The 27794-nt window shown below is 45.6% G+C and overlaps 1 protein-coding gene across 1 annotated transcript; it reads left to right on the forward strand.

Annotated features, from left to right (window-relative positions):
• LOC125730275 (intersectin-2-like) lies at nt 1-27794 on the forward strand. Its single transcript, XM_049005771.1, has 33 exons — nt 1-4; nt 412-475; nt 1237-1374; nt 2196-2287; nt 2536-2798; nt 3440-3589; nt 3785-3925; nt 4268-4306; nt 4412-4478; nt 5151-5290; nt 5554-5693; nt 6138-6228; nt 6359-6941; nt 7194-7318; nt 7685-7851; nt 7957-8077; nt 8723-8857; nt 9684-9908; nt 10036-10081; nt 10329-10450; nt 10648-10744; nt 10837-11028; nt 14836-14957; nt 15184-15290; nt 15665-15848; nt 16181-16279; nt 24797-24964; nt 25187-25399; nt 25652-25770; nt 25906-25988; nt 26694-26777; nt 26902-27075; nt 27637-27794. The coding sequence occupies exons 1-33, from the start codon at nt 1-3 to the stop codon at nt 27792-27794; spliced, it is 4653 nt and encodes a 1550-aa protein (XP_048861728.1).

A 27794-nucleotide genomic window follows, 5' to 3' on the forward strand; every position in this document is an offset into this window, starting at 1 on the left:
ATGTGTAAGGAGTAGATTATTCAGATGCCACCTCTGCACTTGACAGGTTCCCCAGCGAACCCAGTTAGCACCTTTTAATGACAATTAAACACAGCATGTTATTTGTAATAAGCTTGTTCAGGGATTCGTCAGGCATGTTCGTAATAATAGGAAAGCAGTTCACATTAATTACAGACTTTTGCATCACTGGTAAAAGGCTCAGGGCTCCGGCTGTTGATTTAATTACTCCAGTAATTAAATGAGTCACAGCTCACAAGTGACATTGCAGGCTGTGTTCGACGGGAGCTAGATTATGAAACATTTTGTACGTTAATGGTGGTTTCTTGGTGGGAACCCCCCCTCCCCCCCCCACAGTTTTCAGGTCGTTCAGCTTGAAGCTCATATTCCCCTCGCCATTTTTCTACCTTGCAGGTGTGCAGGTCAGGAACGTTCTGGCCTCATCCCAGCTCATTCAGACTCAGCTAGCCACTGTTTGGTGAGTGTCCACTGAATTCTTCACGGCCGCAGTGGTGCGCTTGGTTTATTTGCCCCTCTTAAATTACGTAGCTCAATCCTTTCAGCATCCACTCTATGCGGGCAGTGTGTGGCTCCACAGGTGAGGACCATATGTCTGTAACCGCAAGGTCGACAGTTCAAGTCCCCGGATTGGCAGTGATTTCTCTGCTGGTCCCCTGAACAACCTCTAATTGCTCCAATTGACCCTGCGCTGATTTCAGAAGCCATCATGATATTTCCAGGGCTGGTTGCTTTTCTTAAGTGGTCTGTTCCTGTTAGCACGCGTCAGGCAGCTGGTGCGACGGCTCGAGGCAGGAGGTCTGTACTTCTGAGTTGTGACTCATGGGATCCTACTGATAATCAACTAATAGGAAGCGTGTCGCAGGTTTTTAATGTGCTGCAATAATCACTGCTTTAAAAAAAAATAAAAAAATTTAAAGGCATTTTGTTTTTTATATGTCTGTCTCTCAAAATACTGCTAAAAAATATATTGTTAGGTGAGAATACATTTTATTATTACAGCTCACCTAACAAACTTCATAGCCTAGCCTAGCATACCTTAAACATGCTTGGAACACTTGCATTAGCCTACAGTTGGACAAAACTCAGGGTAAGTTGTCATTTTTTTGTAGGTTAGTTTGGTTTTTAAATTGGACCCCTCATGGTCTGGGTGAAGTTATGCTGGTCTTCGCCATCTGTGCACCCGGTTCGATTACTGACCTTCCCACATGTTCTCCCAAGGAACCTGGCAGATGTGGACAAGGACGGCCAGCTGACAGGGGAGGAGTTCATCCTGGCTATGCACCTGGTGGACATGGCGAAGGCCGGACAGCCGCTGCCCCTCACGCTTCCCGGGGACCTGGTGCCCCCCTCCGTCAGGTAGACAGCCGCCGCCGGTGGCCAATCGGTGAACCCGGCAGAGCAGTAAATAGAGCTCTGGAAAAAAATTGAGACCACTCTATACTGGAAAAAAAATCTGCTTGTTTAAAGCTGGTTTTGCTGGCAGAAAGGTACGCTGAGCGTCAGGTTGCTTCCAGGTTCTAAGTACGCAAGTGTACAAGAATATGGTGAAACGGGAGACACTGAGAAAGGCCAGAAAGCAGCCAGGTAAAGGGTGGAAACGACTTCCCAATGCTTGAGATGCCCGTTCACTTATCCGACAGTGCCTCATGAATCATGACCTCAAGTGACCTGTACTTGGTGGAAACGTTAAGTGCAGGTGTGAGGTGCACTGCTAGGACAGTTCATAACAGGCTCATAGAAGCAGGGCTGAAGTCCCATAAAGCAAGGAAGAAGCCCTTCATTAATGAGAAGCAGGAAAGAACCAGGCTGCAGTTTGCAAAAGAAAAAAAAACATTATTCACAGATCCATACCCATAAAGGAGAACTGAGTGAAACAAAAATTGGTGCTATGGTCTCTAACTTTTTTCCATAGTTATATGTAATGAATGGGGAAAGGCGGGGGGGTTGAATATGCTGTGTCAGGCTGGACATTGACCCATCTGGAATCACAGGCTAGGAGGCTTTGTTACAGAAAGGGAGAGTGTCCCCATACACTGAGATACTTCGACTGAGCCCAGCTAAGGGACTCCTGATGAGTGAGCACGGGAAGCTGTATGGTGGTTGTTCCTGTGTAGCCTGACTCAGAGTCTCAGGTTCTAGCACCTTCTACCTACACGGAGGCATGTTGTATTTTGCAGAACGGGGAAGCAGGGGGAATTGCTTCCTTTGAATCGCACCATCGTCCCTGAAGAAATTCAAGTTGAACCACCCCAGAAGACAAAGAGTAATGGTAGCATTAGTAGAACGGACAGACGGATTTACACACACACACACACACACACACACACACACACACACACAAAGACAGGCACCTTCAGCTAGTGAATGTTTTTGGTGACACAAGTGTGTATTAGTGATGTGCCGTTCTTAGTATCTTTACAAAGAATCACCTGATTCACATTGAATTGCAGGAGGTCAAAGGTCACTGCCCCTATTGCCATGGTTACCACGTGTGCGTGTGCATGGCCCTCCTTGCAGTTTCGTTCGAGGACAAGCTAAAGGAGAACTTCCAGCGGGGAAACGCTGAGCTGGAGAGGCGGCGGCAGGTCTTACAGGAGCAGGAGCGGCGCGAGCAAGAGAGGCGGGCCCAGAAGGCCCGGGAGGAGCAGGAGCGGCGTGAGCAGGAGGCGCGGGAGCAGGAGAGGAGGCGGCAACAGGAGCAGGAGCGGCGGCTGGAGAGGCAACGCGAGCTGGAATGGCAGAAGGAGGAAGAGCGCTTAAAGGAGCTGGAACGCAAGGAGGTCAGTCTTTCTAGTATGGAATGCTAGCATTGTACTTGGGGTTAGGCAGTCGCTCTTTGGTCATTGGTCCAGTCCCAGCCAATCACATTTGGGTTTAGCAAATTAATGTTGTTGGCGATTCACCAGCACTGTTGCCTCATACCTTTCAGAGCTGGGGGTTGGAATCCCACCTCCACTCTTTGAGAGTTTCCATGTTCTCCCAGTGTTGTGTGGCCTTCCTCCAAAAACATGCCCTTAGGTGGTCTGGTGCCTTTAAATTCTCTGCAGTGCGAGGTTCTAGTGTAAGTGCATGTTTTGTGCCCTGCGATGGGCTGACATCCCGTCCAGGGTGTACCCCCCCAGCCTGGTGCCCTGTGCTGTCCTGGATAGACTCCAGGCCCCCCTGTGCTAATTGGCTGGAAGTTAATAAAACTTCATTATTGTAACCCTGTGTTGGGCAAATACAGCATTATAACTAATTAAACTAGTTTACTGGTGAAACTCCGTTTATGTACATCTCTGAATGGCTGGGAAGGTTTGACAGCATGTATTTGGTTATTGGTTTAGCTTGTGTGTGAACGTGTGCGACCTGTGATTAGCGCGTGTGTGTGTGTGTGTGTGTGTGTGTGTGTTTGGTCGTGATCATGTGTGTGTCCCTGCAGGCTGCTAAGCAGGAGCTGGAGCGTCAGAGGAAGATGGAGTGGGAGCGGAGGAGGCGACAGGAGCTGCTGAATCAGAGGAACCAAGAACAAGAGGACATCATCAAGCTTAAGGCCAAGAAGAGGAGCTTGGAGCTGGAGCTGGAGGCTGTGGTGAGGACCAGGCCGTCCTGCACCTGTTTGCCCCGACCGACTGCATTCCCCTTCAGGAACGAGGAACAGCCAGCTGTTGAAATCGCACTATCAGAGACGCACGTTTTCCTTTCAGATGTCAATGGTACACATGCTTGTGTCCACAGCGACAATATTCCCGCCCTCAGGACTCATAAGACCACTGTTTAATTTCAGAGAGACAAGCACAAGCAGATCTCTGACCGACTCAGGGACGTCCAGAGCAAGAGGAGCATCCAGAAGGGAGAGCTGGAACTGATCAGTCAGAAGCAGGACAGCTGCCTGCTGGAGGTCAACGCCCTGCAGCGGCAGCTTGAGGTCTGCGGCCTTCCTCCGCTGCCGTCCAAGATCCCAGCAGCTATGGGACGAGCACCAGCTGCAACACTGATAAATAGATTCAACACGGTTCTTTTTCCATGTGATCTGGCGTTATGTCTGCTGTGCGTTATACAACAGCTGTGCCACTCCTGTCTGATTAGCAGTCTTCAGATTTTGGCAACCAAGGGAGAGACTGTTCTTCACACCTTTCCTGGAGAATGTGCAGTTTTTTTGGGGGGGAATTTACTATAAAAGCAATAGATAGATAGGGTGAAGTTTCCAGGGAGGGTTTATTTCAGGATTCTCCAGCTTTCTGAGGGAGTTTGGCCTGTTTTTGTGCAGGAGGGGCAGAGGAAACATTCTCAGCTGATTGTGGAGCAGCAGAGATGCAAGGAGATCCTATGCAACATGGGGCTGAACAGTAGGTCTGGTGAGTCTGATCTCCCTGCTTCTCCCTGCGTTACCTGGCGCCCCCCCCCCCTGCAGTCATTCTTGAAGTACTTAAATGTCATGGTGGCACATGGGTGGTACATGCTTCTTGTGCTTCTAAAATGTAGGTGTACACTACCAGACAAAAGTTTGGATGCACCCACTTGTAATACATCTTTTGTATTTTAGCTACATTATTCACCTTAGAGTAAAAGGCTTGGAGGCAGTCGACAGTTTTGCTTCGATGACAGCAATGCAGAATCTTGGCGTTCTTTCAGCCAGCTTTCAGATGTAACCCCCCCTGGAAGGCTTTTCCAGCAGTACAGGAGTTTCCAGAAGTTCTGGGCACAAGTCGGCTACCAACTCATCTCGGCTCTGTAGGGTTTGGGTGGAGTGGGGGATTGTGGGGGCCAGGTTATCTGTCACAGCCCTCCCTCTCACATGTCAACAAGAAAATACTTACCATATAACCTCGAGGTGCACTTAGGGTTGTTAATGTAAGGGCCCCCTGCTGATACAGCGCGTTGCTGCACCCTCCACACGAACCACCTCAGGGATGAGAACCTGAGTGTAGTCGTGCAGCGGGTGACACCTCAGCATCACACTAGTCCGAATGGAATGGAACAGTGTACATTTTTTTCCGGTGGCTGGAGTGCCAACCCTGCCACCAACCCCCTTGCAGTTTTCCCTGCAAGTTGGAGGACTTCCTTGCAGGGCTTAGATGTAGATTGTCAGTCCCAGGATGAAGCAATTGCAGGTGAAGGGTCTTGCTTAGAGGTAGTGTTTCTGTATACAGGTCCGACACTTTCCTCCGTAAAGAGGGGCGTGACTGAGAAGGACATCGTCTGTCGGAAACTCAAGGAGCAGCTGGATGTGCTGGAGAAGGATACCGTGGCAAAACTGTCGGAGATGGACCAGTACAACGTGGACATCAAGGTGAGGAGGCATTACTGGTGGTAGAAAGGCATCAATGTTGTGGCTTGCCTCTAGTTAGCCCAGTGTGCTGTACAGGGGCCAGTAGCATTTGTAAATAGAATAAAGTGGAGAAGTGAAGCCTCAAAACATCCATAATCTATGGCCCAGAATCCCGTGTGTTCTGAATTGGATCTGGTGTCTGTACCTTGTATAGCGAGTGGTGGTTGGCGGTGTGGCTTGGTGCTCTGCGCTAATGGTGGTGCGGGCCCGGTCCCTTCCCACAGGAGCTCCGGGAAAGCCAGACCAAGCAGCAGCAGGTCCTGGACAGACTGCGGCAGGTCAAGGCCGACAAGCTATGTGACCTGCAGCGGAGGCGAGAACTGGAGTTGGAGAGGAGGAAGAGAGAGGAGGAGGAGGCGGTCAGGTGAGCTAGGCCTCCTGCAAGGCCTGCATGCTCTGTTGTCGTTTTTGCATTTCTGTTGGCTGTCATGGTGCCAGGTTTGGTTTCCCTGCAATGGTGACTGACCTGTCCTAAATCGCTTTTTAATATCACTTTAACACTGTGCTTCCCAAGCTGGTCCTTGGGGATCCAGAGCTCCCTTTTACTTATTTTTTGTTTGTTTTTCTATTTTTAAGTGGGTCAACACATCACCTACATAATGTCAGAACATGTCAGATGGCTAAGAGCAATTTTAATGTCAATTACAGACCCAGTGTGACAAAGTTCAGTTAAAGCATTAAATTTGAATGGATGACGTGACCTTGATGGTTTGTTTAAAGAAAATATAGCTGCATCACGTGATTGAAGGGCCATGATGTGGTGCTGGGCCAAATTCAGCTTCAATGTGATGCATCATGTCATTCACAGGCAAGCCAAGCTGGAGAAAGAGCGGCAGTGGCGTGTGAAGTTGGAGCGGGAGGAGGAGGAGCGGCGGAGGAGGATCCAGGAGGAGCGGGAGGCCAAGCTGAAGGAGGAGGAAGAACGTGAGCGTGAACTCCGGGCCAAACTGCGCGCCGCTCAGGAGCAGGCTGAGCGGAACCGCCGGGCCGCTGGAGAGGAGGAGGCAGGAGGAAGCCCAGAAGAGGGAGGAGGAGAAGAGGATAGAGGAGGAGAGGCGGCGAGAGGAACATAAAAGGGCGGAGGAGGAGAGGAGGCAGAAGGAAGAGGAGAGGAGGCGGCAAGAGGAGGAGCGGAGAAAGGTGGAGGCAGAGAGAAGGAAGCTAGAGCTGGAGAGGAAAAGACTGGAAGAAGAGAAAAAGAGATTTGAGGAAGAGAGGAGGAGGCAGGAGGAAGAGAGAAGGAGGCAAGAGGAAGAGAACAGAAGGAAGAAGGAGGAGGAGGAGGAGGAGAGAAGACGTCAGCGGGCTCAGATAGCTGCTGTCAGGGATGCAGAGGAGCGGAGGAGACAGGAAGAGGAGCGGAGGAGACAGGAAGAGGAGCGGAGGAGACAGGAGGAGGAGCGGAGGAGGCTGGAAGAGGAGAAGAAGAGACAGGAAGAGGAGAGACGGCGAGAGGAGGACAGGAGGAGAAAGCAACAGGAGGAGGAGGCCGTGGCCAGACAGCGGGAGGAAGAGGCCCGGCAGCAAAAGCAGCAGCAGCAGCACAATTTAGGCAAGACAGACATTCATGAGAAGCTGTCGGCCCTGATCAGGGGCCTAGAGGAGCGAAAAGGTAAGGATTATGGCCTCGATGCAGCCCCCTTCGGGAGGTGTGGAAACGCAGTGACAAATCACAATCTCAGACACGTAAAGCTACCATTAGCGGTGGGGTTTGTACAGTTTCTTCATCAGCCTCCAAATGCAAGTGTCCCATCAGCAGACCCGAGGTGTCGTGTGCTGGTTCAATAGCTGCAGTGCGTCATTAGTGACACAGCGTTCTGAAGAACAGTCACACAAGGAGGTGACTGACTCACTGTCGTTGCAGGGAATTTGAGACCCGTCAAGTCAACACACAGGAAATCGGCCTCCCTGACAACCTACAGAGCCCTGTACCCCTTCACAGCACGGAACGCGGACGAGCTCACCTTTGACACGGACAGCTTGATTGAGGTATACAGAGTGCACCCCCATATGTTAATCTGTTTGTACCATAAATTAAATGTGCTGAATCATTGCCCTGGTGCCTGATTAGCTCTTTTTTTCTGAATCCTTTTCGGGTGTTTTACAGTTAGATCTAGAATCCTTTTGTTCACCATAAAGTGCAACAAGGAGCAGTTTTTTGGGGGGGGGAGGACAGAGGGGTACAAGTGCCCCTGTGACAAAATAAATAAACATGTAGACATATTTAATTTATTAATGGCACATTTCTCCTTTCATATGTTTTAGGGTGTTTTCTGGCCAGTCGTGACCTGGTTTTGGATAGTACGCCCATGTGTGTCATGTGGTAGCCCTTAACCAATCGCCTTGAGTCCGCAGGTGGACGAGAAGACGGAAGGCGAGCAGGGCTGGCTGTATGGCAGCTACCAGGGCAAGATGGGCTGGTTCCCTGAGAGCTACGTCGAGAAGCACAGCCAACCGGAATCTGCGGCCAGCACCAAGCAGGCTCTGATGCCCACAACTGCATCTACCTCAGTCTCTGCAAGGTAATGTTGCCCCTTGGTGTCCAGCATCTAAACTGGTCCTGTGTCATATCTGAATGCTTATGTGGGTCTCACTGACCGTTTTCTCCTGGTCTGTCCCTACTTCAGCAAGGCGGAGGCTAATTCCAGTACCTTCCCAGCAGGACAGAGCACTCCTGGGGGGGCAGGGCAGAACTCTGCCTTCACTCCCACCCACCCTCCAGGCTCTGCCTCTATGGAGTATGGACAGGTAGTTATCCTGAGAGCGCCCCCTACCTGAAGAATACCGTAACTGTCTCGAGTGAGAATTCAGAACTGGCCCCACCCGATCGGTCGTGTTCTTTTTCTGTATTTCCACTGCATGCCTATGCGTATTTATGTGCCAGTGAGTCTGTGGCCTGTTTGCATGGCTGCATCTGAACCATGTCTGTTCAGAAGCCTTCAACTGCTTCTGCGACTGTCTTGCACGTTACTGCAGTATTTTGTTCTGTACTATGCTTTGCTGTTTCTGGGGACCCATTTAAAAAGCCACTTTGGGGCCCCTCCACAAGGTGGTGACTTTGTGGCCAGCAAGGGGCCCCCAACACAAATGCATGATTTTATCGCCATAAACAAGTCAACTATGTTTGCTAATAGTGTAGTTTGTATATATGTTGTTTTTTTGGTCATATTTGTGCATGTGTTTGCACATATATAACAATACACTGAGATGTACCATGTATGCACGAGAGTGTTAACTTTCTAGGTATATTCATAAGTTGGTAAACTTTCATGTTAACATTTATCAAAATGTCCATTTTTGGGGGGATTTTTAAGGTAGTTTCAAGTACGTCTAGATCAGATCTTGTTTCCTGAGTGGTGTCCCGGCTGACAGACATGTTTTCTGCGTTGTCAGGTGGCAAGTGGCCTCCAGGTGCAAGCGCTGTGCTCCTGGACGGCCAAGACGGACAACCACCTGAACTTCTCCAAGGATGACATCATCACGGTGCTGGAGCAGCAGGAAAACTGGTGGCTGGGGGAGCTGAATGGGGTGCAGGGCTGAGCCGGAATGAGTAAGTGACACTCTTGGCGGTTCCTCGGGAGGTTCCAGAAGGGTTCTGGTTCTGCTCAGACCAAAGCCTGTCAGCTACCTGGAGACTGGTGGTCATTTACTGAGCCATTTCCTTATTCTAATTCCATATTTCTACGTATTTATTACTGAAGTGGTATTTGATTTGCATTTTTCGGGGCAGGCATCTAGGAGTGATTTTAAATAATCCCTGCCTTTTCTTTGTGACATGTTTGAGAAAATGTGCTAGATTTAGTATGGTAAATTTGGTTTGACTGATTGACTCAACACTTATGAATGCTATTGTGATGTTTTTGTGCTTATATTATTGGTTGAGATAAGCGAGATCAATTTGTAAGGGATTTTTTTCTTTTTCTATTGAAAAATGCGTATGAGCAGAATCGCCGATCCATTTTTTTTCACTTTATTTTGCCAGACCCCTATATTCTTCTGTGGATGAGTTCAATAACCCTGACAATACTCTACAAGAAGGTAAGTTTCTTTTCCAGGGAAGAATTTGAATGAAAAGAAGTTAAATTAAGCTAAGCAGAAGCGCATTTTGCATACATTGTGTCTTTCTTTGATACCCAACATTCCATTTTAGCCAGTCACTACTCTTCACTTTGTTTGGCCATATTGTCATCTTGACTTCTCTTGCGTACCTTTTAATCATCTTGATATTAATGGTATTGCTGCTAGCATGTCAGAAGTAACCTTGAAACAGGGTCTGGTGTGAGAGGCCATTGTCGAAAAGGAGAAAGCCGGATTTTGTCACTGGCTGTTGACCGTTGATTTTCTGTCTAATCAGAAGGCAGGTTTTGTGGCAGTTAAAAATCATTTGGCCATTCTGTCTCTCATCCAATCAGAGTATGTAGCCTTATATACCTATGAAAGCCCAGAGTCAGGAGACCTCACTTTCAACGAAGGAGACACCGTCGTTGTGACGGAAAGAGAAGGGGACTGGTGGAAAGGGTACATCGGAGACAGGAGTGGAGTCTTCCCCTCCAACTACGTAACGCCAAAGGAATCTGAAGTAAATTGTCATGAACGACTTTTCTCAGAGATACTTAAACTGCAGAGTTTATTGTCTATAAATAATAAATCATGACAGGCTAACTTTTGCTACTCTGACCTCTACCAATATGTGTGTCTGTCTACAGACATATAGCACCACTGGAAAGTCAGGTGGAGTCGGCAAAAAGCCAGGTAAGGATGCGGGATCCCACAGTCACCACTCAGTAAAGAGCCAAGAAATTCACTGGCAGCCACCACACACCTTTATCTTTGCCTTTCCGTTGATGCTGGTGCATCTGCAGCTAGGCTGTGTCCTGTATACAGATGAAACACAGCTGTGTTCAATAGTCTTTGCGAGTGCCGACTGTTGCGAAGCTCTATCTACCTTGAACACGTGTGCTTGTTTGCGTTCGCATTCATTTGTGAATGTGTATGACAGAGGTTGCCCAAGTGACGACTGCGTACACGGCCACCGGAGCGGAGCAGCTGAGCCTGGCCCCGGGACAGCTTATCCTCATCCAGGGCAAGAACCCATCTGGGTGGTGGCAAGGGGTTCTGCAGGTCTGTGGACCCGTGTTGTCATGATAGTGACGTTAATCAAATGTGGAGGCCGCCCATAATGAGGTCTAATCCTGGGCTGTTTTTGGGAGGAGGCATTGAAGTTGAGTTGCGGGTCTCTCTCAGGTCAGATGCATTTGTCCTAAATTAGGTTGGCATGTATGTCCTGATGAGGAACCTCTTGTCTTGTATCTGTCCAGGCTAGGGGTAAAAAACGCCAGAACGGATGGTTCCCCGCCTCCCACGTCAAGCTCTTGGGCCCCACCAGTGGGAAGTCCACACCAGCTCCAGTTCCAAGTAAGATCAACAGCATCACATGCCAAGATCTGCGATGATCTCCGTCTGCATCTTCCGTAACAGCCTTTCCTACATGTTGGCTGTTCCTTCAGTTTGCCAGGTCATCACCATGTACGACTACAAGGCGGGCAACGAGGATGAGATGAGCTTCTCCAAAAGTCAACTGATCAATGTGCTGAACAAGGACGATGCTGATTGGTGGAAAGGGGAGCTGAATGGCGTCGTCGGCTTGTTCCCCACCAATTACGTCAAGATGACCACGGAGTCCGATCCCAGTCAACAATGTAAGTTTAATTTTTTTCCCCCCCCAAGTAATATTTGTTTGTCTTGTTGATAGTTGCAAATGTCTTAAGATACAAAGTTTGCAGCCTAGTGTTTCATGCTGTTGGCAATAAATGAGAGAGCGGTAGTTCCAAAATCTAAGGTGGAAAGTGACCTTCGGGTAAAAGTTGACCCACGTTACAGTGCCCACCTGCATTGTATGGGTCTCTCAAAGGGCTGTTCTCCTGCTGACTGCAGCTCTACCAAGGCTACGGTTTGGCTTCCTGCTTGGGTCTGACTTTCTGAACAGAAATGGTTTGTGTCCAAAGATGAATCGAGAGAGTTTGCAGTAGCTGTGTGCTGCAGGGGAAACCTAAACACAGATAAGAAATGATTCATTGGTGACCTCATGGGAGGCCTGGTGATGTGAAGTAGGGCAGTTTGAAAGATACTACCTGGTATTGGCAAATGTCTTCATAAAAAACCATGATGAGAGGGTCGATGAGTTTCCACATCATGGCGTGCATACTCTCTCTTCTGCCATCCGCCTATTAGGACTGGGTTTCTTCTCAGAGTTGTGCTTCAGAGAAGCACTCCTCTCCTTCCATCCATCCGTCCACCCTCCTTACACTCTTCTCCTGCCATCTTTCCCTTCTTTCCCCCCCACCTTTCCCTCCATCTTTCCCTCTATCTGTGTTGTTCTTGTAGGACGGCATCGTTGCCTCTTCCTCCACAGCTTCTCAGAGCTGTTCAGATACCCTTTAGGTGCTCCATATCAGTCAATGCTTCCTCGCTGGATAGGGCCTGCCTTCTCATCAAATTCACTTTCTTTTACTTCTGCTTTAATATTATTATTATTATTATTATTTAAATTTTTTTCCTCATGTGTTGAAGCAGGTCCCACACACCTACCAGTCCAACAGCAAGTGCCCCCCTCTGTAATTTTTATATTCATGTTTTTAGTCTTTAAAATTGTTCTTGCTTATGATGCAAAGCAATTACAATGCCAGTGATAGATGCTGATGCCATATTTAAAGTATAAAGCATATCATTTAAACAGCTTTTTGGGAGAGCGTGAAGGTATGTAGAGTCATAGTCATTAACTATTTAAAACATATTTTTCTTTCAAAAATGGCTTTTTACCCTAAGTGCAATTGAGTATCCTAACTTTTTTTTGTTTGTTTGTTAAAACGTCTCTCACTGACAGTTATATCTGAATGTTACTGCGCAGATGGAAAATCTGGGATAATCTGTGCAGGCAACGGTGCGTTTACGCTTAGCTTGTAGTTCAGTTATGGGCTACGTACCGTTGGGTAATTGCATAAGTGTGTGTGCGTGTGTTCACAGTATGAATTCACATGTACACAGACACATGCTTTCCATTGGTAGGTTTTTTTTGCCAACCCCATGAGTGCAAACCTAACCCTAACCCTAACCCTAACCCTGCTAACCCTAACCCTAACCCTAACCCTAATCCTCTCCCTCTACGAAATCCCATGGCTTTAGCTATAGTACTGTGCTCAGTGCTGGTCAACCCATTAGGTGACATAGGCAGCCACCTGGGGTGCCATCTTTTGGTGAGGCGCTGCCTTAGCCAGCCAATATCACTTTGTCGCAGACAGGGGGCCCTGGTGGTGTAGCTTGCCTACGGCGACACATGAGCTTCAACGATTACTGGCTGTTTACGTACTTCTTTAAGTACTGTGTTTTGCCTATGGGTATAGTGTGTAGAATATTCGTCATACATACCTAGACTAAGGGGAAACCTTTGTTGCCTTACATGTAGTTGTGTATTTTGAGGGTGTTATTTGTTATAATGTATGGAGTGGAAGGGTATTCAAGCAGGCAGTCATACACTGGTTGCAGCCTTCATCTTTTCCCTATGTGGGGGTCGGTGAGCCATTCGAGGGTCAAAGTTCTGGGTCCTTGCTTCACTGTTTGCTGTTTTTTCCGAACACTCGCGGCGGGCTTTGGTGGACTTTGGTTTGCCCTGTTAGTGCCCCGGTGCAGTGTCTGCCGCTTTCCCGCCTGAGGGGGTTTGGACCAGGATGCTGTGAGTTTTCAGCTGATCTGCCATAATACTGGAAATGTTTTAGAATATATTTTTTTTTGCTTTAAGTGACCTTAGGGAGGTAACGTCAATGTAAATGCCCCCCCCCCCCCACCAAGATGGAGTGGTTAATTCAGGTAATTATATGCATAACCTTTAACGAAACAAGGCCTGCTGGTGTTTAACAGTACATGTTTTGCGGTTTCTGGGTTCTAACAAGTTTAAAAACTAGTTATAACTAAGATACATGTCTTTATTTAATAATAATTGATACTTTATTGAGCCCTATGGGGAAATTCTCTTTACGCCACCCCCAGTTTGCTTTCTGTAAGTGACAGCAAGCTGGCCGCAAAGGGTAGCCACCCATAGCAGCATCCAGGGAGCTGGGGGTTAAGGGCCTTGCTGAAGGACCCGCAGATGTACTGAGGCTGGGCGAAAAACGAGGCTTTAGCCCACTGAGCCTCACACTTTGCTTTTTCATGCAACTTAAAATGAAAATCTGCCTTGCAGTTAGATACCATTGATTATTTGGTTATTGATAAAATTCAGATGTTAGATGGGCTAATTCTTTTTTTGGTCACTAAGGTTTAGACTCTGAAGATTATCCTTCTGCATGGTGCCTGCTGACTATTTGGTCCATGCCAGTGTAACTATTAGCCAGAGGTAAATTCATGTGTTGACAATGTCCTTGGAACAAATGCTAAAGAATCGTATTACTCGGTTAAGGATAAAAATGGCAGATTTGGTGGTTTATAAAGTGTGGTCTTTTGCTCTCACATCAGGGTGAAACTCTCTGTGCCTCAGTGTTCAAGAAATCATCACTGCTGCGGCACTTTGTAGTAAAACTACAAGCATTTTGAATGTAACCTGGTTTGCCCAGATTTTACTCTTAGTTGTATTGACTTATTTTATTTTATATGAAAGTGCAGTTTAATGAAAAAAAAATGGATGACTGTGATATTGTGTGCTCAGTCTACAATATGTGTGATTACTTGCAGTAAGGCATAGAAATGTCTGAATAAGGTATTTAACAGCTGAAAAATATCCTCTACTTGGAAAACATTTTGCAAGCAATTAAAGGTTTGCTCTGTTTATGCAAATTTGCAATCTGTTTATGCTGCTGGCAAGAGAGATGCATTTTGAATGAATCCCTTGCATTAATTGTTAAACAGTCTATGCAGTTTGAGGTTTCATTTGGCCCCACTGGGAATTTACCCACAGTGCATTGGCAGTAGTCAAGTCAGTTTGTCTGTGTTAAAGTTCCCAAGCTGTGTTACTTTGAAAATGTGCCTCAAATTATACATATGTACATTTATCGTGAAAATAAAGGATTTGCTTAAAAAGCACCTGCTTTTTTTTGGCAAGTCATTGTCTTACACAAGGATGGTGTGAGGTTTGGTTATTAGCGTCTAATATATATATATATCCAGGACCAGGTTATTCAAGAAGCTAAGCACTAGGATGGTTACAGTCCCAGGCAAAATGGGTTCGAGAGAGGAAACCTGGCTGCGGTTTTTAAGGCTTGGGGATGAGGCTCATGCAAAAAGGCGTATTGAAAGTTACCCAATGGAGTTTCAGCGTCTGCGCGCATCTGAATTTTCAGCAAAAGGTAAGACGGACGGGAGGGTTGTTCTCGCGCAGTGACTTAGCGACAGCTCCGGGTAGCGGCTTCTCAAGCCAGTGGTTTAGCCACATGTTTGGGGCCACGCAAGACAGCTGCTGACCGCGGCTGCCCCCCCCCCCACTCCCACCCCCACCCCCGTCATCCCCGACCCTGCAGGGTGTGCTGACCTGACCAGCCTGGACACCATGAGTCCGCAGGAGAGGAAGCGACAGGGTTACATCCACGAGCTCATTGAGACGGAGGAGCGATACATGGCTGACCTTCAGCTGGTCCTGGAGGTATGATCTGCAGTGGGGCCCCCGTGAGGTCTTTGCACTTCAGTCTGCTTTAAGCATTTGCAGTTTTGAGTTTTTATATTCTTGTCATGGATCTCATGTATAGGGCTTTGAGTGTAGGTTTTTGTGCCAGAACATGTTTAACTTATTTTCCCTAACATTTTGTTATCCCTCTTAACCTTTACTAACCCTTTCCAACTTTGCCCGTCTCTCATTTTTTTTTCTCCAGGTGTTTTACAAGCCCATGTCTGAGTCGGGACGCCTGACAGATGTTGAAATGGCCATGATCTTCGTCAACTGGAAGGACCTGATTATGTCCAACACCAAACTTCACAAGTGTGTCTTTCCACAAGCTTGTTTCTTCTTGGTAGCTGAAATTCTTGGGAATGAAACGTGATCCGATGCTGCCACCTTGCTCTAGGAATACGAACTGCGAGTATCGTGTCCCACAACAGCAAATGTCATAGGCAGAGTGAAGTCCCAGAAATAGAGAAGTGCCAGGAAAAGGAATTATCTATGCAGTCGATGGATAATAACAAAACAGGCTGCACAGTTTTTGCACTTAAAGATCATGGAAACTGGAATGTTTGTTGAGAATGGCACTGGCCAGCATTCTGTTTTTGAAACTCACCTGAACTTTTACGAAGAAATTGCTTGGTACTGGACTTGGCGGCCTTTGCGGTTTTGGTGATTGTGTTTGTGAATGGCAGGGCACTGAGGGTGAGGAAGAAAACGGGTGGCGAGAAGATGCCGGTGCAGATGATTGGGGACATCCTGGCCTCGGAGCTCTCGCACATGCAGGCCTACATCCGCTTCTGCAGCTGCCAGCTTAACGGTGCAGCCCTGCTGCAACAAAAGACTGACAAGGAACCCGAGTTCAAGGACTTCCTCAAGGTGAGGAATGGTGGGCAGCAGCCCTGGAACAAATGGGAGGGGTAGATAGTTCATTGTTAAAGGCTGTTCCAGAGCGATCGGTAAGCGGGAGAATTGCAGCCGTCCAAATGTCCTCAGTGAAAAAGCGGGTAGCGGGTTAAATGGATGTTGAACTGTTCTTTGTAATTCATTTCAGAAGAAAATAAAGATATCTTGCGGGCCAATACTATGTTCTATGAGACCTCTGGACTCAACTCTTCTAAAGCACCTAGACTGAAATTTAGAGTGGTGCTTTAGATAAGGACGTAGGCTAGGGTTTCTGACTCCTAAGTGTGTGTGTGTCTCTCTCTCAGAAAATCGCTACAGATCACCGGTGTAAAGGTATGCCACTGTCCAGCTTCCTGCTGAAGCCTATGCAGAGAATCACCCGCTATCCACTCATCATAAAGAACGTAAGTCCTGCACATTGTCACCCGTGGTCCCTCCTTCAGTGTGCGATGTGGGAGGCATGACGAATTAGCCTCATCCAATTTGCCTTGGATTTAGCTCAATTTGGGTTGCTGCTACGTATGACTTTGCCCTGCCAAAGATGCAGTTCGTGTCAATTCCTTTGGGGACCAAATGATAATGGTTGTGACCATCATCATGGTCAGCAAATACAAGAAAGAATGTGCTGTTTTGCTGGAGTTAAATACCAATGAAATGCAAAAACTTCAGGCAGAAGAGTGAGTGTTGGGGAAAGCGCCCGGCGTTTCCACCCCAACTCCACATTTACGAGACACACACAGGTTACAGTTTTACTTGCAAGGGTACCCACACTCTCTGCAATGCAAACTACAGCAGAATGTGTTACAAAGGGTGGTTCCCCTTGGCTTCTTTATTTATAGTCAATGGGGGGCGCAAGAGAGGGAAGTGAGATTCTTATCTAAGTAGGCAGCTGTTAACCACCTACTTAGAGTACAATAGCTAAGAGTATGTGGCTAGAAGATAAGAAATAACGTATACATATATATTTACACTCATTGCTGATCATACAGAAATGATTAACAACTGTTTCTTCAACCTAACAGTCCCTCCTGTTTATCATGACAGTATGATCAGAAGCATCAACATTGTAGAAGTTGCAAAAGCACTTTAGGTACAACCTTCATTTAGACCACATTGTCATTATCCTGGAAAACATTTAATTCCGTTTCTTCAGGTCCGAGCCCTGCACGGGTGCTTTCGGCTCGGCCGTCATTATGAATTATATGTCTTCTTCATCGCCATCGCTGGAAACAGGCTCTGTCTCTATAGTTTGGGTAAGGGAGAGAAACATTGTACTGCGTGTCCGAAAAGCAGCATTAAGAGCTTGATTAATAAACATTTTCAAACATGGTATAACAGTAATAAAACAACAGAAAAATAAAATGAAAAACAAAAGAAGAGGTAGGCATGTTTTCATCAGTATTGACCACCATGTTCCTGTAATAAACCAGTCTAACCAGGATGAGGAGGACTGCGGTCGACTGTCCATGGTCATCACTTTTTGTAAGTTTCGGAGGCGGTCTAAGGCAGATGTCATATTGGGTGAGTGCACATTGTCAGGAATGTAAGTGCAGCACGTTTGGTTCAGGAGGACACATACTCCTCCTTGTGCGGCTGTCAGTAGGTCTAATGCCATACGATTCTGGATTACCATCTGTCTGGTTATGTCTAATTGTTCATTTTGTTTTTGGTTAATCAGTATCGAATCATTCATAAATAGACCTAGTCTATAATTTAGAGTTTCTACGCGTAGCATGAGTTTTCCAATTCCTAGCCCAGGGAACAGGGCCAGCATAACTTTACTGCCTGTTCCCCACAATTTATGTTCAGCGGGCACGTCGGTTCCCCACACACTATCATGGGGTTGTATTGATATCGAACGCCTTCTCCTGCTTCTGAAGAAAGTTTTACTTTCCTGTGCTATCAGGAAGGTGTGATCTGAAACAAAAATAAGAGCGCACACTCCAAACCAGTTCGGTGGTAAGACAAAGTATGCACGAGGTCCACACAACCATGCTACTCCGTCCACCCAATATGTTCCATTACTGGGGCGAAGCATCGAAATTGGAGATCCATACATGCTGTCTACATATGTTAGGTTACAGTTCGTGGTGTTTCCTCCTATCCATCGCGTACCATTATCTTGCTTAAAACAAATGGCATGCTGATATGTCAGTGGGTCTCGGTCCATCAAGACAGAAAAAGGAAGTGAGACATTAGTTTTAGCAACAGCGAAGTCTACCCAGAAATCCTGTATACAGGTACCATTTTGAAACCCAACGTCATCTGGGTAGTTTCCTGTAGCCTCCTGATACTTAATTCGGACCACTGTCATTCTATTAGTCCCAGGTATAGTTATGTTCACATCTTCCCCTGCTAGCGAAAATATAAGGGAAAGACGGCTCTGGTATCCTATTCCTGCGAAAGAAGCAGCGCACTTGGCTTGGGATATGTTCATAGCTTTACCATACACCGTAGGTCCTTCACTATGAGTGGGCATTACTGAACAAACATAGCAATTTGTCACATTTTTCGCTGTTACAGTATCATGTACATATCGGTACCAGTAGTTTTGCATAAATGGATGTGAGTGGTCAGCGGGCAACGGGCGTAGATGGAAGTCATCATGGGTCCATCGCCGTAGGTGCTGTAATGGAGCTGGTGAGAGCCAGGACAACCATACAAGTCCTACAACAAGAATGACCCCTAGAGTCACTTTACCACATCCCCACCCTATCAGGGCCATCCTAAATAGAGTGCAGCTCAGTTGTTTTCTTCACCGGGTTGAGACAACAGCACCCTATTGGTTACTGTGCCTTTGTAGCGGACTTCCACTGCTACTCTGTTGCTGAGGCCTCTGATAAGGGCTTGATGGGTTTACAGTGACTTTTGTGTATCCAGGAAGGTCGTTCTGCGATCTTTACTGCTGTTGGTGTTGTGAGGAGGACTTGATAAGGACCGTCCCACCGAGGTGTGCTCCAATCTTTCCGCAACAGGACCTTGACCAGGACCCAATCTCCCGGCTGCAAGTTATCCTGTTGAGTAGAAACAGAATTTACCGGCAGACTACTGGGGCTATGTTTTTGTTGTGATGTTAGTAGTTTACGCATCCAATCAGCCAGCGTATTTTCTCGGTCTGCTTTTTCTATGTCATTCATTTCAGTTGCTAGGGGAAATGGTCTACCATACACTATTTCAAAAGGTGTTAATCCTGCAGGAGTGGGAGTTATTCTCATCCATAATTTTACTAGAGACAAACATTCTGGCCACGGCCTTTTTGTCTCTTCCATTGTCTTTTTTAGCCTTGTTTTAATAGTGCCGTTGGTCCTTTCCACTAAGCCTGCGCTCTGGGGGTGATACGCACAATGATTCTTAAGCGTAAAACCTAATGCTTGTGAGCAAAGGGACATAGTCTGATTTACAAAATGAGTCCCATTGTCTGATCTTATAATATGAGGTATGCCATAGGTAGGGAAATAATGGCTTACCAAACATTTTGCAACGGTCATTGCATCACAATGCTTTACAGGGTATATTTCTACCCACTTAGAAAAGGTGTCTATAATAACTAGACAGTATTTCTTTCCTTGTGACCAAGATAATTCAATAAAATCCATATGTACAACTTGAAACGGATACTCAGCTGTGGGGAACTGGCCACGTTTTGGTCTGATGTTTCCTTGTGCATTGTGTTTACAACAAATTAAGCATGTCCTACAAAATTGTTTTGCATAATCAGAAAAATTTATAGCATAGAAATATTGTTGTATGATATGTACCATCCCTCCTGTTGAGACATGAGTATTTCCATGGCTCACCAAAGCAGCTGTTTTGTATAAATTTTTTGGTAGGATGGGCTTGTCATTCATATAGTAAACTTTCTCTCGTTGTATTGCTCCTCTTTTGATCCAACTTTGTACTTCTATTTTAGGAGCATGAATCTGTGCATCACATAGCACATCGCTATCTATAAAAAGAATGTCTGCCACTGATAAGGTAGGTTGTTTCAGTGCCGCTTCTTTGGCGGTTTTATCTGCAAAACTATTTCCTGCGGTTTCTGCAGAGTCATCAGTCTGGTGTGCTTTGCATTTGCACAGTGCAAAGTGAGTCGGTAAATGCACAACGTCTAATAATCTAAGTAGCAAATTCGTATGAGTAAGAGATGTGCCCTGTGATGTTCTAAAACCTCTATTTTTCCAGACTCTTGCATGGTGATGGACAGCTGCAAACACATATTGACTATCAGTGTAGATAGTAAGTGACTTGTTCTTGAACAGTTCACATGCCCTGATCACAGCATAAAGTTCAGCCGCTTGTGCTGAACAAGTAGAAGGGAGTGCATTGGCTTCTAACACTTCAGTAGATGTAACTACAGCATACCCAACTTTATTTTTTTCCATATCATTTTTTGATGCTGAGCCATCTACATAAACAACTTCTGATCCTGGTATAAAAGTTTGCAGAATATCTGCTCTTGGTTTTGTTTGTTCTTCTATTGTTGCTTTGCAAGAATGTGGCTCCCCATCCTCTGCGGTAGGGAGAAGCGTACTAGGGTTCAATAGGCCACACCGCTGAAGTTCAATGTTACGTTGTGAGAGCAAAAGTGACACTAAGGTAAGATGTCTTGTATGTGTTAAGAATGGAAGCGGTGTCTGCAACAAGATTAGAGACACAGAATGAGGAACTTTAAGTATGAGGGGGTGACAAAGTACCAATTCTGCTGATACCTTTACTGCTTCTGCAGCAGCTGCACAGGCCTGTAAACACTGTGGAAAGCCAGCTGCTACTGCATCTAATCGTTTTGAATAGAATGCTAACGGTCTCTCTTTTGCTCCGAATGGCTGTGTTAATACTGCTTTCATATAACCTTGATTAGCATCTACACATAGGGTGAATGGTTGTTGATAATCTGGTAGAGCAAGGGTCACATTGGTTTGCAACATTCTTTTTAAATTTGTAAAAGCATTTTCTCCGTCCTCAGTCCATTGTATTTTGTCCTTTAGAGTCATCTCCTTCCCGTATATTAAATTTTGCAAAGGTTGAACTAGAAAAGCATAATCTGGTAACCATTCTCTACAATAATTGCATCTGTTGTTTAGTCTGTGGTTTAGGTGCTTCCTGTATAGCTTGTTTCCTTATCTCTAGCAGCGAGCGACCTTTTTGTGAAAGGTTATGCCCTAAATAGACAACTGTCTTTTTGCAGTACTGCAACTTCTGTTTAGAAGCTTTATGTCCAGTATTGTATAAATGCTGAAGCACAGTTAGGGTAGTTTCTTTGCAATGTTGTTCTGAATCTGCTGCTATTAAGATATCATCCACGTATAGTAATACCTGACTATGTGATGGTATTTCACAGGTACTCATAGAGTATCTAAGGGCCATGGTATATACATGTGGGCTTTCAGAAAATCCCTGAGGGAGTCTAGTATATGTATATTTTTTCCCTTTATAGGTAAATCCAAATAAATGTTGAGAATCAGGGTGCAATGGTACTGAGAAAAATGCATTACTAAGATCCACTACTGAGAAGTAGCTTTTATCAGGAGTCAATGAGTTGAGCAATAAGTGTGGGTTAGGCACGTCTGGTGCTGCATGTTGCACTATGTTATTAACAGGTCTTAAATCCTGCACCATGCGCCATTTCCCTGTATGTCCCTTCTGGACTGGAAAGATAGGAGTGTTGCAAGTGGCTTCAGGAGCCTCTCGCAATATTCCTGATGCTAACATGTCTTGCACTACAGGGGCTATACCTTTCTCTGCTTCAGGTTTTAATGGGTATTGCCGGACGGTGTTCTGATTTCACAGTTACTTTGTAAGGTGGGAATCCCTTTACCAGCCCTACATCAGTGGGGGAGGACGACCACAACCCTTCTGGAAGGCGATCTAGATCTGGACATGATCCCTCCTCCAGGGTTGAAAAAATTTGTCAGGTTGGGTCCTTTAAGTGTGTGGTGGGAGTGGTTTGAACTCTCCATCCCAAAGGAAACCGCCACACATTGTGTTTCTCATCATAGCTCCAACAGGAGCCAGATACGGGTTGGTAGTCATTGTAACTGTGCATAGAATCTCGTAAGAACATCTCTACATCTCTCCACTGCATCTGGGGTGGTTTTGAAAGAGATACGTGTGGTGTTCTCTCTCTAAATACAGCTTGTTGCTTGTTAGATAAAATGACTGAGGCTGCTGAAAACCCAGTGGTGGGGTTAACATACATATATTATACAAGTGTCTTGGAGGGCATGAAACGTTTTGTCATAGACATAATCTGGTCCAAGGGTGTCTTTGTACCACATAGTGACGTGTAAGGCATCGTCAGGCATGAACTGGGCCTGTCTAGGGGACTGCTTTTCTCTAGTTTTCCGCAATAATTCTCGTGTCTGTGCAGTTCCCCCTAGGTCCAGAGACCAGTAATATTGTGGTGTTGTGGTTCCTTGCACAACATAAGCTTCCTCATTTACGATTGCTTTCATGCCAGTGGCTGTGGCAACCACGCTAATGCCCATTTGTACCATAAGGTCTCGACCTAACAAGTTAACAGGACAAGAAGGGCTTATTAACACCTGTGCTTGACATTCAAGTCCAGTTTCCTTATCTTTTACTGCAACTGGGTTTGTTAACTGATGTCTGTCTGTCTGACCTCCTGCCGTTTTTATATTTATGACTGATGAAGAATATGTGACTCCGGGAGGACTGGAGGTTAGGACAGTCCTACATGCTCCAGTGTCACACAGACATTCATATACTTTGCCGTTTATGACTAACTTCCGACTTGGCAAGGTTTCCCACTGCCTTTCTGCTAATAACTGACACACTGCTTGTAAATCTATTTCCTTATCTAAAAGGTCTTGTAAAGTGACCTCCGTTTCCTTTCTTAAAATCACCTCTGTTTTGCCTCGGATGGTGTCGGTAACAGGGGCCTCCGAGGGGGGTCATTGATCATTGTTTTCAATGGAGTTTGGGTTATATGGTTGTTTCCCTACTCTACAATTCCTAGCTAAGTGTCCAGGTTTCCTGCATGTCCAGCAAATGTTATCTTGCTGAGACGAATTCCTGTAATTGTTTCTGAAAACACCTCTCCCCCTTCCTCGGCCTCTTGACCTTCCTCTGAATCCTCCCCTCCCCGGAGGATTCATTTGCACTAACGCTACTACATCTGAGGCGCTGAATATTGTGTCTGTCTTTTCCTGTTTCTGCGCTCTCTGCGCGTGTTGGGCATATTCTAGTGCTTGTTGGACTGAACCAGTATTCTGATGTACCCAATGTTTGTCAAGATATTTTCGCAATTCGGGCTTTAGGCCTGCGACAAAAGCTCGTTTTAGCTGTTGTTGGTACACTCCTACTGCCTCTTCATCAAATGGGATCCCTGAGTTTCCTCTAAATACAACTCTCATTCTATCCATAAAATCCTCAGGTTCCTCTCCATCTTTTTGTTTACATTGCGCTATTCTGCCATAATCTGCTCGTCTCATAAACACTATCTCTATCCTTCCATGTAATTGTTGCATACTCTGTTTTCTACGTACATCTCTTAACTTACTTTGTTCCAACCATGCATCAGAAAAAACATATTCTTTTTTTCTGTCTTTACCTTCTTTCTTATTGGTAGTCTGTAACATCTCCAGTTTTAAGTTTAGCTTTTATACAAAAGTCTGTGAGCTTTTATATATATCTGGAGTGTGGAGTTTTCCTTCAAACCCATGTTTTTTCCTCCATCTACTTATTTGTCCTGATCCTGGCTTATATCCTTCCATAAACTTCTCATCTCCCTCTAGTTCCATTTGTTTACTTTGATTCTTCCCCATTGTTACCTTTTAATGGATACACTACAAAAAATAAAAAATCCTAAAAGCAAGTATCTGGCATGAGACCTCAGGAGGACACTAACACGGCCTTCTACTGCTCCCTATTAGAGCAGCGGTGTTAGTTTTCAGGGATGAAACCCGTCCTTGATCCTTCAGTCACCAGTATGTTGTTGCTTTTAGGGTGGATCGTGTAGGTTAATCTAAAACCTATAAAAACACATCCACATACATCAATATATATATTTCCAACAACGCCTACTTTCTCTCCCGGTTAATTTCGGCTAACCTCAACCACATGCATGTCTTGGCCACCTACTTATTTAGGTGCCGTATCTCTCACTTGGCCACCTACTCACTTAGGTGCCGTATCTCTCACCTGTATAGTGTGCTCTCTGATCCGTCACCGAGGTCCTTCAGACATCACCAGACGTCGAGCGCAGTTCTAACCACCGCCTGATGACGAATTCACATCACAGGTCTTTCTTGCACCCGACTTCGAGTGGCTGTCGACAGACTTCGGTGTCGCTTCTCTCGGCGTACTGGAGACGTCTTCGGGGTTCCTCGGATCCGGCTCGAAGGACCAAATTCTATGTTGGGGAAAGCGCCCGGCGTTTCCACCCCAACTCCACATTTACGAGACACACACAGGTTACAGTTTTACTTGCAAGGGTACCCACACTCTCTGCAATGCAAACTACAGCAGAATGTGTTACAAAGGGTGGTTCCCCTTGGCTTCTTTATTTATAGTCAATGGGGGGCGCAAGAGAGGGAAGTGAGATTCTTATCTAAGTAGGCAGCTGTTAACCACCTACTTAGAGTACAATAGCTAAGAGTATGTGGCTAGAAGATAAGAAATAACGTATACATATATATTTACACTCATTGCTGATCATACAGAAATGATTAACAACTGTTTCTTCAACCTAACAGTGAGTATGGGTATTGTGAAATGTTGGATGTCAACTGTTACAAAACGTGCTGCACCAGTTTTATTTATGGATGGATGGATGGATGGATGGATCTGATTAACATCAAACCGCCAGTAACTTCACTCTACCCTGAACTCCACAGTCCTTGTCCAAAGACAGAGTTCATTCTTAGGCAGGTCCCAGACCTATTTCCAAATCTCCTGCTCCCCAGATTCTCGAGAACACTCCAGAGAATCACTTGGACCATGGACACTTGCGGGAGGCTCTGGACAGGGCCGAGGAGCTCTGTCTGCAGGTCAACGAGGGGGTCCGGGAGAAGGAGAACTCCGACAGGTTAGAGTGGATTCAGAGCCATGTCCAGTGTGAAGGCATCACTGAGGTGAGCACATCTAATGCAACTATATCACGAAGCTCTTGTCTATAGCCTGGGTTTTATATAATCTACAATATTCCCTCCTGAAGTTCTTAACAAATGTTTGTTTACATGCACAGCCTCTAACAAAGTCGTCTACAGAGTTAATCCTACTACAAGTTAGGGTCTGGATTTTTGCAGCTTTCCTACAGTTTACTGGACACTTCCAATTGTTCCATTTCCCTACAGAACTTGATATTCAACTCCTTGACCAACTGCCTGGGTCCCCGAAAGCTGCTACACAGCGGCAAGGTCTATAAAACTAAGAGCAACAAGGAGTTATACACCTTCCTCTTCAATGACTTCCTGCTGCTCACCCAAGCAGTGAAGCAGTTCACCTCATCAGGGACGGATAAGCTCTTCAGTCCCAAGTGCAACATGCAGTTCAAGATGTACAAGAACGTGAGACTCTTTTTCATGCTGGGGAGTAATGGAGGGGGCTAGCAATACCAGACAGTTACATTTACGGCACAAAATCATACATTGCGTTTTAAATGAACTTTTCATATCCATACAATTCGGAGTAGAACTTTCTAGAAAGAGGTGCCATTTCCTTAGTTGTATGTTTAGCCCATTTTTACGGGCTTTCTCTACTGTGTGTACTTCCAATTTAATGCGAGTCTATGACCCGATTTTGGTCTTCTATCCAACCAGCCCGTGTTTCTAAATGAAGTTCTGGTGAAGATGCCCTCCGATCCGTCTAGCGATGAGCCAATCTTCCACATCTCCCACATCGACCGTGTTTATACTCTCAGGACAGAGAACATCAATGAGTGGGGAAGGAAGGGAGTTAGAGAAGAGACTAAGGAGAATTGAACAAGGAAGCTGTGGCTTCAGTCCACAAGGAGGCTCCCTCGGTGTCCTGTTCTGGTAACAAATCAGGTGTTTCTTCTTATTTAATCAATCAGGACTGCCTGGGCGCAGAAAATCAAAGCTGCTTCAGAACATTTCATAGAGACTGAGAAGAAGAAGCGAGAGAAAGCTTACCAAGGTGAACTATTTTATTTGCATTTAATCCTTTTCAGTGTCTTAGCATAACCCTTCAGTCCAGTTTGATTATGTAATGGTTTTATTCATCTGTCTACAAAATTGCTTGTCCTTTTCCTATTTAATTTAGTTATATGTATGTGTGTGTGTGTATATTTATGTATCTGTAATATAAAATCCTCTAAGTCACCAGTATATATTCATTACCCTATTCAGTGTTTCAGAACCCTGACCCCATGTTTTAGTCCATGTTGGACGTTTCACAGCCAGAACCTACAAACCCCATGAGCAAGAATTTGTTTCTTCCAACCAGTTGAGCATAGAGAGTCAGTCAAAGGCTACTCAACTGGTTTGTAAAAACAAAATCTTGGTCTGAGTTTGTAGCTGAGCACTGGTTTTTCCTGAATTTGAGTTTCCCTCTTTTACACAGCCTGTCCTTCCAGTGAACACATCCGTTGCAGTTTAAGAACCTACTACTTTCCCTTTTGGTTGCTGTACAGTCTATTTATGCAGACCTTCATTACTGAACCCTTGATAACCCTATCATAGACTGCAGTGCCCCATTAACTACAGTTTTTTTTTCCAGTTGCTGTATCTTATTTCTGCCAATTCCTTGGGAGTTCCTTGCATCTTAACTTCTTTATTATGAATCTTATTTATTGTTCCTTGGTCTTTCGACTCATGCATCACTTGCTGTATGCATTTCCAGCTCGTTCCCTGAAAACCAGTGGCATTGGCCGCCTGCTGGTCACTATTTTGGAGGCCACAGAGCTCAAGCCCTGCAAGCCCAATGGTGAGGGTCAAAGGTCAAGTCCTATCTCCCGAAACTCCAGCCGCTAACCCCCTAATGCCTTGTACCTCATGTATGGCTTGATGGTTGGGTTTAATGGTTTTTTTTGATGGCCTACACCCTCCAGGAAAGAGTAATCCATATTGCGAGGTGACCATGGGGGCACAGTGTTTCACCTCCCGGACAATAAATGACACAATCAACCCCAAGTGGAACTTCAACTGTCAGTTCTTCATTAAGGACCTGTACCAGGATGTTCTATGTGTCACCATCTTCAAGAGGGACCAGTTCTCTCCCGATGGTTAGTCCTTTCTTCAGATGTTTATTTCTCCTCTTTTTACACGTTGACACTTCCTGAAATTCGTCTTGGGAACAGTTCTGATGTTAAATGTGCTGATGTTAAATTTCCCTTAGAAAAATTTGGGTGTCATATTTGAAGTTTCGTCTTGTTTTTTTTTTTTTTTTAATTTAACTTTTAATTTATTTTTAATTTATTTATTTATTACACGTCATTTTAAGTTTCTCCATGGGGTATCACTGTGGTTTCATGCTTCAGGGTTCTGGTTCCATATCCTCCCCCCTGGTTCTGTGTGTGTGAGTTTGAACATTCTCTTTGTATTTGTACGGGTTACTCCTACAGCCCAAGAACACATACAGATGAACTACGTTCTCTACTTTATGCCCTGGTATATTCTGCAGTCTCACTGCAACCCTTCTACTAGATAATTTCTTTTGTGTTTGACCGTTTATTTCTTTCCCCCCCCTATTGCTTAATTTCTTTCATTGTGCCACAATGGCCTGTGTTCTATTACTAGCGTTTGATGGTGGCCGCTTTCATCATGGCTGCTTGTATCATTGTTAGACTTCCTGGGCCGCACTGAAGTTCCTGTGGCCACCATCAAGAAGGAGCTGGAAAACAAGGGAGCAGCGACAAGGCGCCTGCTGCTGCACGAGGTGCCGACAGGCGAGGTGTGGGTGCGCCTGGACCTGCAGCTGTTCGACCAAAAATCTCTCAAATGA

This window comes from Brienomyrus brachyistius, unplaced genomic scaffold (assembly GCF_023856365.1).
Source record: "Brienomyrus brachyistius isolate T26 unplaced genomic scaffold, BBRACH_0.4 scaffold1108, whole genome shotgun sequence".
NCBI lineage: Eukaryota > Metazoa > Chordata > Actinopteri > Osteoglossiformes > Mormyridae > Brienomyrus > Brienomyrus brachyistius.

Bases quoted from the DNA above. Each gene is read 5' to 3' on its own strand.
- LOC125730275 (XM_049005771.1), top strand. The intron at 5,291-5,553 runs GTGAGGAGGCAT...CCCTTCCCACAG, and splicing joins AGTACAACGTGGACATCAAG to GAGCTCCGGGAAAGCCAGAC. The intron at 15,291-15,664 runs GTGTGTCTTTCC...TGTGAATGGCAG, and splicing joins TCCAACACCAAACTTCACAA to GGCACTGAGGGTGAGGAAGA.